The sequence below is a fragment of the Coregonus lavaretus genome, assembly GCF_964263955.1.
Source record: "Coregonus lavaretus genome assembly, chromosome: 8".
In the NCBI taxonomy this organism is placed as follows: Eukaryota; Metazoa; Chordata; class Actinopteri; order Salmoniformes; family Salmonidae; genus Coregonus; species Coregonus lavaretus.
In genome coordinates, this window is record NC_139995.1 from 15632053 (window position 1) to 15645590 (window position 13538).

Genomic DNA, 13538 nt, shown 5'->3' on the forward strand with positions numbered 1-13538 from the left:
ATGCAACGAGTCACGCTCTCGCTCTGAGCGCACTTTTAACACGCTAGGGAGACTGAATAAAAAGAGTGCTCTCTCTCTCTCTCAGCTCTTTTGTCCACCGTTGCAGAGAAAAGCAAGAGAAAGCCTTGAGTTAACGCGGTGATTAAGGACCAGCAACAATTAAAGGCGGCGGCTGCAGAAGGTGTTTAAGAGTTCCTCGCCTTTTTCCCCTCTATGAAAGGGAAGTTGTTAGGAGTAATTAGTTTACCAATGACTGCAATTAGGAGTGGGCTAGCCTAGCCTGCTTAGTGCTGGAGGGAAGGAGAAAAGCAAGAGGCTGCCAAGCATATTAAGAGGAAGTGAAGTCCCTTTATCTTGTTTTGTAACATTAGTCTTTTTATAGTGGGTGGCCATGAGGAAAATGCAGCATGTCTTTTTGTTGTTGCCTTTCAGACTTACAGCTCGTTGCAGGAGGTCCTGGTGTCCTTTGGGAGGAGGGTGTTGTGTTACCCGCTCTACAGGCACTTTGCCCTGGTCTCTGCAGCCGTGCAGGATGCGGCTCGGATCTTCCAGTCAGGTGAGTCTAGACTGCCCTCTGTGACCTCTCACCCCTGACCTGAGGCAGCCAGGCACCGCCACACCTCAAAGGCCCCTTTGTGCACGCTGGTTAGAGCTATTGGCAGCCTCCGTGTCATGGCCAAATTATAAAGCCCTCAATACGGCCTTGTTTCCCCCCCAATGAATATGTCTCTGGACTGTTTTCTGAGACTCCTGAGGGACATTATGCGGTTTGATGCATTTCTGTTGGAAGGCAAAGCCTGCATGGTAGCTGTGGGCTGCAGCTTGTCTGTTCAGTGCTTTGGAGACTGACAGAAAGACTGCTTTACAGCCAGCATGCACCCACAGTCATACATCACCATACCACCACAAGCAGAGCAACCTCTCCAAGCTGGAAGTGTGGATTTGTTCTATACGGACTGTTGACTTTGATATCTCCTAGCAAAGAGTAATCATTAAATCAAAGCCCCGCAGGTAGCTAAATGAAGGCTCTGCTATGTAAACACATTTAGGATGTGTGTGGGGTGAGATTACCCAGTTTGTGGGGATTTGAACGCTTGTAAATGATGGCAAATTAAAGGTATTTTAAGCACCAGATTACATTTCTGCGCCTCGTTAGGTAAGGAGATGAGTAGATCAGACTGGCTGAGGGAATCAGAGAATCCCAGGTAATCACTGAAGGGGGATTCCTTGTACTACGCTACACTATATACCTTCATCCTCTAGAAACAAACACAACTTCACCTGTTATAGCCTAATGAAGCTTTTCAATCTCTCACCTGACGCTGGACATTTGTTCAACAGTCGCATACCCATTTTGTTTCTGTGCTGGAAAATGCAAACTAGCCTAACTGGTGATCGTTGGTCTAAGCAGGCCAACAATTGCAAGTGTCATTTAAATGAGTTTGCCTCTGCAATGTTCTTTATTTACGTGCATCAGGTGAGTGAGAGTGAGTAATGGGGCTCTCGTTAATGAACTGTAAAGCTACAGTAATGCAGGCTGGCTGGCGTACGTCTGAGAAGGCACAACGCGTTTCCTCCACACCGCTAATTCATTTGTCAGGATAAAGCTAATGGAATGTGTGCTCTAATTTAAGGCACTTGATTTAAATGGCTGTGAAAGCAAACATTGGTAGGTATTAGGAAAACTAACCCATTAATGCCTTGTGGGAGCCACACGTTAAGGCCCTAAAGGAAATGTTATCCGGGGTAAATATTTGAACAGCCCTCTGGCAGCACGGACGCTCCTTCTCAAGGAGCTCATCCAGCTGCTCGCTAAGTGGCTGGAACCAATGGGCCACCAGGCAGGGAGAGCGGAGCAGGGCCTCCTGGGTAGGGAGGTAGGGAGGGTTTAGCATGGCCGCTGTCGTGTAGCTGACTGAAGGACCCACTGGAGTTGGGTAGCCTATACTGAGCCGGAAATGTTCCGGAATTGCGGTTCCTCTGTGTAGCTTAACTGCGTTTCCCTGTGTCATGTTTTTACTTGTCCCTTGGCTTTGTAACATTTAGCTGACTATAATTTAGCAGCACTCTACTTCAATATGACACTAGAAAGAGTTTGAGTCGCCACTGTAATGAGCTAGTACAGTAGGCTATGTATGCTGTTGGAGTGCACATGGCCCTCCCAGTAGTTGAAACACTTGAAGTGTTCTGTTACCATGTACAGTGTGGTAGTGATGCCAATGGAATGTTTTCTGCGCAGCATTAGGAATGCACATGCAGTGTTTGGAATGTGTGTACACTTGACTACAGTGTATAAATGTGTTGCCTATGCTGTGTTGTCACCTTGCCATGATGGATGTTAGTGGCCAGTGCCCCTGTGGCAGCTGTGTTGCTGTGCCCATGCACCTCCCTCCCGGGCCAGACTCTTCCTGCCTGTCTGTCTGCCCCTCTCCAGGGATCAGCCACGGCTCGCCACCAACATGTTTAACTGGCTCAACTTGTCATCAGTGTGAAAAACAGACGAGTGCAGGATTCAAAACATGGCATGGTTGGAGGTGAAACAAAATCACTGTCTCCATCGCTCCCAGGAAGATAGAGAGAGAAAAGTAAAACCTCCAGGGATGTGGGGGGGTGCCTTGAGTTTGGAAGCAGGGAGAGGAGAGCTGTGTCTCTGTGCTCTGGGTCCTGGCCCTGGTCCTGGAGTTGGAAGCTGAGCTCTCCGCTCTCTCTGCACCCTCTGTGAGCGCTCATGCTCTAAATGAGAACCAAATGTTTGTTTAAGGTGTGCTGTTTATTTTGAATGGACTGGAATGTCTCTGGCTGTTGCCAGCCAATCCTGGAGGTGGATACTGGACAGGAGGATCGTCTGTAGACCTCCGTGCTCTGCAATGGGCCAATTGTGTCCCACCAAGGGGCTATTTATATGCCTGGGTTTTGTGGCAGCAAATGTTATGGATCAAACGTGGCTCCCTCCAGGTGTGTCCCTTTTTGTAATGGTAATCTTTGGCTTTCCCTTTGAGGGAAATCAGGCCAATTATCTTTTTCATAAACCGGTATGAAATTAACCGTTTGTTATCTTGGCCCACTTGAGTTGCATTTCTGGACTATATGGACTAGATAAAGGGGACCTGAAAGTTGATTAATTGCTCTCTCTGTCATGTGTGTAAATGACTGTCAGTGGTCTGAAATAGTATGCTCACATGATCTCCCATAGCCTGTTCAGCCTATAGTTTGAAGGAAGGCTGTATGGAACAATGAGACTGTAAGCCTTTAGGAACTGCTGTCCCTGCTAGCAACATTGCTATATTTGACCATTCCTCACATTGCCATAGAATAATACAGTTTTTCAATTTCTACTCCTTCTGTTTTTCCTGTCCAGGGAAAGCCTGTGTCCTGAAGTGCTTGTTGGATATTCACAAAGTCTTCCGGGAGAATGAGCCGGCCTACATATTGAATGACCTCTACATCACAGACTACTGCATATGGATCCAGAGGGTCAAGTAAGTCCACTACCCCCCTTCCTCTATCGCTCTCTGCAGGGACCTTCAGCCCTAGAGCATAATTACCTCCCAGGTCCTGAGGCCAAGCAAAGTGGCTCTCAGCTCTCATGATGCTTCAATGCGCTGCACTGGAGGAGAGGATTAGACAAGTAATTTGTCACAGCACGGCCACTTGACTGACAGAGCCATTGTGAGACGTATCCATTCTCCCTTGTCAAAGGTGTCGTTGGAGAGTGTGTGGACTGTACTGTCTCCCTCAGTGCTGCAGTGGAGTCCCAGTGAATCATTCGCTGACTGAGACTGAAGCCTCTGTGACAGTACACAGATGAGGAGAAGCAGATGGACAGTGCACTGTGCAGTACAAGATGTGTGTCAACTCGAGAGAGATCTGTGTAGTTTCTTCCCTATTTGATATAGCATGCATGGCTCTTTCCTCACCCTTGTACATATTTTACAATTACTTACACATTGAAAATGTAATCCTGCAAGCGCATTATTCGGTAATGAGCTCTGTTTTACTCATGGCAGGGGTTCAGCCGAGTGGTGTGCTAGTCTGGAAAAAGCCAGATGAAAAGTGTGTGCCAGTGATGATGTAGGCCCAGCGCCCAGATGCAGACATGATAACAGCTCTGCCGGGTGTTTGATGGAGCTTTTCTCTCTGGAAAAGAAAACGCCTCGACGGCCAATTTAATAATAGATGTGTAAAAATCAATGGTGGAGAGCTGCAGTCCCTGTCGGTCGGTCTGTCTGTTTCGCTGCAGCAGACGAAGAGAACGGAGTCTTGGTCTTAAGTGCTTTCTCTCTCAGCTCAGCGTACGCTTTGAGCAGCAGCAGAGCAGCAGCACTGTCAAGCCACTGGAAAACTCAATCAGTCTCATTTCAGTCAGAGTCAAGGAGATGAAACGGCAGAAGGGCTTTCCAATCCAGCTCCCTTCCCTCCACCGCTGTACATTGGAGCCAAATGTCAGCTTGACCTATCAACAAGCTGGCTTCCACTGGCTGAAACCCCACATCAATAATTAAATGGATTAGTCCTCGTGCTCGCCTGTGATTGAATTGTTACATTTCCCTTTTCTGTTTACGTATTTCAGTCGATAAACAAAGCTAAGCTTTTTTTCTTTCTGCCCTGAGACCTGGCTCATATCAGCTGTGGTATCAGCAGAGACAGAGGCTGTCCAGCATCCAGAAAGAGTTACTAACCCTCTCCTGTTGAAGATGCAGCCTCAGGCCACCTGGCTGGGAAAACCTCTAGAGCCCGGACATTCCATTTCATTTTGTTGCTGTGAATCTATTCCCAGATAGACATTTCATACCTTTTATTTATTGTTGTGCTGCACAGACTACATATCTTTCCCTTCTGAATGTGTAATAAAAGAGAGCAGTCCACTTGCCATTCAAAGCAGCAGAGAGAGGAAATCTGTCTTTCTTTGAGCTAGCAGGCATTTACATAAAAATTTAAATAAATAATTTAGCAGACTCTTTTATCCAGAACGACTTACATTAGTGCATTCACGGTGAGAACATATCCCAATCGTAGCAAGTATGGTGTGGGATTTATTTAAGATACTCTTTAAAGAGGTAGGGAAGATGGGAAGGGACTCCTCTGTCCTGACATTAGGGGGAAGCTTGTTCCACCATTTGGGTGCCAGGACAGAGAAGAGCTTTGACTGGGCTGAGCGGGAACTGCCCTCCTGTAGGGGTGGGAGGGCCAAGAGACAAGAGGTGGCAGAACGGAGTGCTTGGGTTGGGGTGTAGGGTTTGACCATAGCCTGAAGGCAGTTCCCTTTGCTGCCCCGTAGGCAAGCACCAGGGTCTTGAAGATGATGCAAGCTTTGACTGGAAGCCAGTGGAGTGTGCGGAGGACCGGGGTGACATGGGAGAGCTTGGGAAGATCGAACACCAGGCGTGCTGCAGCGTTCTGGATAAATTGAAGGGGTTTGCTGGCACAAGCGGGGAGCCCAGCCAACAGAGTTGCAGTAGTCTAGATGGGAGATGACAAGGCAGGCAGGCAGCACTCTAGCAACAGCCAGCTGTGGTTTGCATAGACAGTGCTCTTATCACTTGTGGTTTGTTGTGGCAGACGTTTGTGCCTGTGACCGGTTTGATGACAGATTGTATAAGCATTGTTCTCCTCCCTGCTAGATATCCCCCATGACGGATTTGTCATTCCTGCTAAGTGATTTGTCTGTCTGTCCCTGTGAGTCCTGTGGTAAGATAAGATGTAATCTATATCTTGTATCTTGTCAATCCTCCCCACAGTCAACTCCCAGACACGATCAGCCGCTCATGATGGACACAGCGATTTATGAATGCGTTGCTCGGTGGGTTGATTTATACTGTCTGGCTCTCTCTGGGTTGTGCCACATGCGTTCATGCTCTTAAAGTCCCTCTGACTGCTGAGACCAGAGTCAAATTTACAGCATCATAAAGACTTCACAGTGACTTAGACTCCAGTGAAACCCTCTCCCTCCACAGACTCACGCACACAGACAAGTGGACAGTCCACTCTCCAGTCAACAGGAGGAGTATGAGGGTGGAGAAATCATTCTGACACCATTTTCTATTTGTCCTGATAAAGTGTTTACCAAAGAGGATTATTAATGTGCTTACAACAGTTTCCACATTACCCAGGGAATTTGTGTAATTTACAGATATCTATGTATCATCAGATACATTGCCACTAGCAAATAGAAACACCTCTTTACCATTTGTTTCAATGGGTGGTTTTGATGATCCTCCGATGCCAAACCCCTGCAATGTTGCAAGACTGAAATGAAAACCCAGTCCTCATTTTCTTTCTCGGCCTTTCCTGTTCTTCTCTCATCAAAAGGCTTGGAAGGAGTCAAATGTAGATTGACTGGAACCACTGAACAGTCCAACAAATCAGATCAGTGTTGTGTTACTGTATCTCAGTGAAATCAGCAGGCCTCTAACTTCCCCTTCCTCTTTCAGCACTCACACATTCCTCCCCCTCTACCCGTTGTCTGCCGCACAATCAATTAATTGGGTCAATTTAATTCCAGAGCAAAAACCATGGCAACCTGTGAGTGTCGAGCTCAAGGGTTTGCTAGTCTTGGAGGAGGAAACAAGGATATTGTTCTCTCTCACTCACACCCATCCATTCAGCCTCTACACACATTGTGTGCATGACAATGCCCAGAGGAGAGCTCTCCTCTCCACAGTCCCAGGAGGCCCTCAGGGGACACGGGCTCCCCACAGGGACAACCTGCTGCTGCTATAACTAGCCCCCCCCCGGCAAGGTCAATGGTCAGTTAAGTGGGTCGGTTAAGCCTTTGGGGTCTGGCTGGTGGTTGTAATGCTACAGGGACTGGCAACTCAGTGTCCAGTGGGTGTGCAGGTGCACTGAGGTTATTTTAGGAATGGCAAATTGCTTGTTGGACAGTTGTATGTTGTTGTTATTCTTAGAAATGGCGGAATGCAGGTGAAAGAGCTTTGGATACATTTTCCCTGGTTGTAATCCTTTTCATGCAGCTGCTAGTGTACTCTACCCACACTCATCTGTCTGGAGCCTGTCCTGTCCTGGGTCCTGTGATGTAGTAGATAGATGGTGTACACTGAGTATACTGAACATTAGGAACACCTTCCTAATATTGAGTTGGACTCTTCAAGGTGTCGACAGCGTTTCACAGGGATGCTGACCCATGTTGACTCCAATGCTTCCCACAGTTGTGTCAAGTTGGCTGGATGTCCTTTGGGTGGTGGACCATTCTTGATACACACGGGAAACTGTTGAGCGTGAAAAACCCAGCAGCGTTGCAGTTCTTGACACAAACCGGTGCGCCTGGCACCTACCTCGTTCAAAGGCACTTAAATATTTTGCCTTGCCCATTCATCCTCTGAATGGCACACATACAAAATCCATGTCTTAATTGTCTCAAGGCTTAAAAATCCTTCTTTAACCAGTCTCCTCCCCTTAATCTACACTGATTTGAAGTGGATTTAACAAGTGACATCAATTAGGAATCATAGTTTTCACCTGGTCAGTCTATGTCATGGAAAGAGAAGGTGTTCTTAATGTTTTGTGTACTCAGTGTATATGGTCTGTGTGTTTTGAGCCCTCCCCACCACAGAGACAGTAGATAGTCTCTGTGTCCCGCTGGGCTCAACAAATGCAAGACTGTCTCACAACTAACGGGGAGAAGTACTACAGATATCCTCTCTGCATGACGTCCAGATTTTGTGTACTTACACAGGCAGCCCACCACACACGCAGAGAGAGAAACACAGTGTTGTTACATCAGTGGTACACTAATAAGGAATGATGCAGCCTTGCTTTATATGAGGCAACTTCCTCTCCTTGTGTCCTTGTTTTGAATAGGAGGGTAGGTAAACAACAAGCTCTGCAGGCAGTTCTACCAGGTCTCTTCATGTTGCACATGAACTAATGGTCTCTCTATACAGTAAGAAAGCACTTCCTTAAATTACAATCCCTACTGTGTTATATAGCCTAATGCAGGGGTGTCAAACATACGGCCCGCGGGGGGAGGGGGGAAACAAACTCGATATACTTAAAAATAACTCTAACCAAATCGAAACTGTGTAGAAATGATAATGGACCTACATTTATATAGTTTCTTGACTGTGTCCAGCTCACTAATAATAATCTAAATGAAAGCTAGACAGTCAGGGAGCATCGAAAATTCCAAAAACAATGGATAGAGGACTATTCTTTGCCAATTTTGACGGCGAGGAATTTTTCAGTGCGGCCCTCCGGAACCCCTGGCCTAATGCCTCTGACACAGGTCTTCAGTGTTACTCACACACTCCGTCACACACTACATGACACATTTCATCACACACTCCCTCAAACACTCCATCAAACTCAGTAAGTCAGGAAATCCAAGCATCCATTTATAAGTCTTTCAGCCTTATAAAACAGGCCTACTTGTCACAAGCAACTACCGTCTACGTTTTGTCCCATAAATTAGATGTTGGACAAATCAAATGGCATACAGTTAGCAAACACAGTGTCTGACTGTCCATCCACAACATCAATTGAATAATGTACACTCCCTCGACAAATCTTGTCCATGTGAAATTAATTTGTACATCTAAGATTAACTAAAAAGTCTGAGTAGGAACATGTGTTGAATGAGGCTGATGAAAGAAATGGAAGTCTGTAATTGACTCAGTCTAGTTGTCCTTCTCCCCCACCACCCCCCTGCTCCCTGTCCTCATCTAAGGACTCTTGTGTTTGTTGTCTGACAGATGGAAGCGTCTTTGTGTCGACAGAAGTTTTCCAACCTTGAAAAGCCGCCCCTCAGTTAATGAAGGGAGCCCACAACATTGGTGTAGTAATGACTGAACTGTGTACAACATTATTCCTTCCCTCCAAAAGCAGCCTTTGTACTCACCGCAAGCTGGGCTTCTCGCACCGCAGCGCAGGGAGAGGGGGAGCGAGGGGAGGGAACAAGCACGTAGCCTCTCCAATGCTAACTCAATAATGACTTCCCACGGGGGAAAGAGAATGCGGGAGGAGGGGGATGAAGGAGGGCCTCTGCTTTGAAGTTGCAGTGCTACAGGAGGCTGTCCAGCCAGAACCAGTCAGCCAGCCTGCTCAACTCCAGCAAGGGCTTAACCCATAAGTCTAAGCCCTGTCTATGCAGGGGAGGTTCTACTAAGCTATATGGAATTGTTTTAAGAAGGTCATACCAATGATCATTTAGCTATTTGATTTTGAATTTGAAGACCCCTTGAAGTATAAAAACAATATATAAAACAATTATTTGATGAAAAAAATGTTTTGGCCTTAATAATGTTAGCCCATACAAATGCATTGAATAACAGATTCTCTTCATGGAACAACAGATCGTCCCCCAAAAAATCTCAATAGGAAGTTTGTTCTGAAGTGTCTGTCCTATATCTGAGAGATATAAGAAAGATCAGGAAACATATTTTTATGTATTTAACCTAAACAGTCTCAATATATACACTACCGGTCAAACGTTTTAGAACACCTACTCATTCAAGGGTTTGTCTTTATTTTTACTATTTTCTACATTGTCAAATAATAGTGAAGACATCAAAACTATGAAATAACACATATGGAGTCATGTAGTAACCAAAAAAGTGTTAAACAAATCCAAATATATTTTATATTTCAGATTCTTCAAATAGCCACTCTTTGCCTTGATGACAGCTTTGCACATTCTTGGCAATTTGGACTCATCAGACCAAAGGACAGATTTCCACCAGTTTAATGTCCATTGCTCGTGTTTCTTGGCCCAAGCAAGTCTCTTCTTCTTATTGGTGTCCTTTAGTAGTGGTTTCTTTGCAGCAATTCGACCATGAAGGCCTGATTCACACAGTCCCCTCTGAACAGTTGATGTTGATGTGTCTGTGACTTGAACTCTGTAAAGCATTTATTTGGGCTGCAATTTCTGGGGCTGGTAACTCTAATGAACTTATCTTCTGCAGCAGAGGTAACTCTGGGTCTTCCTTTCCTGTGGCGGTCCTCATCAGAGTCAGTTTCATCATAGCGCTTGATGGTTTTTGCGATTGCACTTGAAGAAACTTTCAAAGTTCTTGAATTTTTCTGTATTGACTGACCTTCATGTCTTAACGTAATGATGGACTGTCGTTTCTCTTTGCATATTTGAGCTGTTCTTGCCATAATATGGACTTGGTCTTTTACCAAATAGGGCTATCTTCTGTTTACCACCCCTACCTTGTCACAACACAACTGATTGGCTCAAACGCATTAAGAAGGAAAGAAATTCCACAAATTAACTTTTAAGAAGGCACACCTGTTAATTGAAATGCATTCCAGGTGACTACCCCATGAAGCTGGTTGAGAGAATGCCAAGAGTGTGCAAAGCTGTCATCAAGGCAAAGGGTGGTTAATTTGAAGAATCTCAAATATAAAATATATTTTGATTTGTTTAACTTTTTTGGTTACTACATAATTCCATGTGTTATTTCATAGTTTTGATGTCTTCACTATTATTCTACAATGTAGAAAATAGTAAAAAAAAATAAAAAAAATTGAATGAGTAGGTGTGTCTAAACCTTTGACTGGTGGTGTACATATACACTTTTCTTTTCAGAACTCAGTCGGGCTCTCCATTTGCTGTTGAGATTTTGAATAGTAGAATACACAAATTAGAAATGTAATTGTCCATCAGCAGTTTTTTTCTTATGTCAGTCTCTGACAGTCACTCAATTAGCCCATGTCAGCTAAAATGTTTTAGATTGATAAGTTAGGCTAGCCAGCTATCTAATCTTGTAGTAATCATGGTCGAATTACCGACCGGTGGACCCCAATTGAATTTGTTAGTCACTCTCACTCAGATATCATATTAAAAACTGCAAACATTTCTTGCCATCCTATGGCAAAATGTAGGGAATTGCAGGAAACTTGCTTTAAAACTGCAATATTTTCTCTACGCCCCATGGCAAAATGTGGAGAGTTGCAGGAAATTTAAATCCTAAACAACAAAAAAAAGTATCCGCTTGCTGTCAGGAGGTGGGGGCTGCTAAAATGTTTTGCTTGCAAGGTGTGGGAGGGGGGCAAAATGGGCCCCCAAAAATGACTGCATGTGTGGGTATGAATATGGGTACCAGACCCGTGAGCCACTGTGGCACCTCTTGATGAGTTCAGATTTTCTACGGTTTCCTTGTTGGGTCTGACTCTCTGCACACGCAGTGGTGGGGGTGTTATTATTGGTTGTATTTATGCCTAGCCATCCCTTACTCATTGTCAGTAGTTGTTCTCCTTTAATTGTTTTGTTTTTCCTCCACACTTTCCAAGTACTGTTACTCCCCCTATTTCCTGAATGGACATTTTATCGGCATATAGGCCTAGGAGAGATGTCTTCTTTGATAGAGTACGACGACTAGCTATACGATCTGTTTACACAGTCTCCCGAGGTCCTAAATGAGTACATCCCTCTATGTTGGCTGTGTAAACGGTTTCATCCCCGGAGTGGGAGCTCATTAAGGCTTTGCGGTAATAAGGAGCCATCTTGGCTCTCAGCGGTGGGTTAATTGGGCCAGGGAGGGCAGCAGGGGCACAGTGTGGCTGAGTGTGAGGAGCTGAATGGCTGTGGACCACCGCAGGCTCATGTGCTTTCTCTCTCCCTGAATGGACCCGTCCTGAGCCGCGCAGAGGTCAGCTGGTAATCATCATGGCAATGAAGGCCGATCGGCTGCACCGTGGAAGAATAGCAGCCACTTGAGTTTTGGCAACATCCTGCGCTGGTTTAGCTTCATGAATAATGTATAAGGCGTGTAGCACTCTGTCATCCGCCTTGCTCTTATCTCCTGCAGGGAGAGCTTCAGTGGGAGACTCGAGGGGCAGAACCTGCATATCAGACACACTCATCTTCCTACATTATTAAACATGATTTCCATATTTCATTGAGCTCATGCCTCCGTGAATCACTGTCTACTTAGCATTCAGATGAGGCTGGAATTTGGGTAATGGATATTAGATTTGTAGATTGAGATCTCGTTGCTATATTTTTTTGTAGGCAGTGCCGTCAGACATATAGCATAGTCGTAATACCTACTACTCATCAAGTGTTGGACAAGTAGCTCTTGAAATAGATTATGTAGTCTTTTGGGGGATTTGTAAATATTTGCTTCCAAGTTTAAAAAAATAAACTGATCCATATTTGCTGTACTTTCTCATCCCGTCCTGTCTTTCTCTCTCTTTGTCAGGTCCAGGAAGGTGACAGCTCTGGCTGATCCCTTACAAAAAGTGTCCCTACGGAAAAGAGACCTGGAGCTGGAGTTGGAGGTGCTGGAGATGGCGGCGGCGCTGGTAGAGGAAGAAGAGAAGGTGGAGGACGGGGGGAAAAGCTCCAGTAGAACTCTTCAGTCACAGAGCGGAGAGGAGTCCGACAGCGACGACAGTTGCAGCGACTCGTCTGAGGAGAGTGAGGACTCTGAGGCTGAAGGGAAGGACTGTGCTGACAGAACAGAGGGAGGAGCAGGAGGAGGAGAGCGAGCCAAGGCCATCCCCATCCAGCCCCAGCCTGACTACCCTCAATCTCCTGCCCTGGCTGCCCCAGCCTCCCCTTCCATCCACCAGGAGTCCTGTGCTGCTCTCACATCAGCCGAGAGGAAGCCCTGCGCCCTCCCCTCTGCTGTGGCTGGCCCAAGCCAGCTGATCCAGGAGCTGGGAGAGAGGGTGGAGGAGGGGCTGTGGATTTCAGCACAGCCTCAGGGCAGCAGGCATTCCAGGAGCAGTGCACAGAGAGAGGCAGAGAGCGACTGTTCACAGCCTGCCACAGCCACAGCTACTGCCCGCACAGGGACATTCCTAGAGCTGAGTCCTCGCAGAAACCCTCTGCTGATTGTCAAAACAGATACTGGTGACGGTCTTGATGAGGATGATATCGATGAAGATGACTATTAGCAGGTGTCACAGAAAACATTAAGGAACATTACATACATGCATGACAGCTGATGTTGTGGATGCTTATTTGCCCACAGTCAATAATGACTTCTGTATTGTTATTTTTGTATTTTCTAACTTCTAACATGGAAATGTTGATTTTGTTTTTTATGGATACATAGCATGGCTCAGTTTAGTGTTATAGCTCACTTGAGGAGTTTCAAAACCTTACATACTTTGTGTCTATGTGCAAAGTTTTTCATACCAAGCTAAGCATTTTGATAATAAAACTGATTATATGTATTATGCAGATTACTCATGTATTTTCAAGGGGATGCAGCCATTGCGTTGCACTTTGTTTGTAGGCTGTTAGATTAGCATATGCATTTCATGCACAGCCATTTCCTCTCAAGAAAGGAGAAGGTGTGGTTGTTGGGAGATAAGAAACTGGACAGATCCCAACAGGAAATGTCAGCTGCTGCTTCAGAATGTCTTTTGAGACATTGAGTTCTCATGTAGAATGCAGTGACTTTCCCGCCAACACTGGTACACTCCATGGTACCCTGCCAACACTAAAAACGTTTGTTTAAACTCAGATATGTGCTCACACATTGTTACTGTCTGAACTGAAATTACCACATTTGTCTTATTTTGGGATATGAGGAAAATTTGACTGTTAATTACTGGGTACTTGTCAT

At 45.5% G+C, this 13538-nt stretch overlaps 1 protein-coding gene across 3 annotated transcripts in view; it reads left to right on the plus strand.

The window, feature by feature from the left end:
• The window catches only part of shq1 (SHQ1, H/ACA ribonucleoprotein assembly factor), a 35786-nt gene extending 22643 nt beyond the window's left edge, over positions 1–13143 (plus strand). For all 3 annotated transcript variants that reach the window (XM_084167718.1, XM_084167720.1, XM_084167719.1), the window contains exons 10-12: positions 433–556; positions 3359–3479; positions 12162–13143. In XM_084167718.1, the coding sequence (XP_084023844.1) occupies positions 433–556; positions 3359–3479; positions 12162–12861 (945 nt within the window). In that variant the 3' untranslated portion in view covers positions 12862–13143. The remainder of the gene's footprint in view (positions 1–432; positions 557–3358; positions 3480–12161) is intronic.
• The last annotated feature ends 395 nt before the right edge of the window (positions 13144–13538 follow it).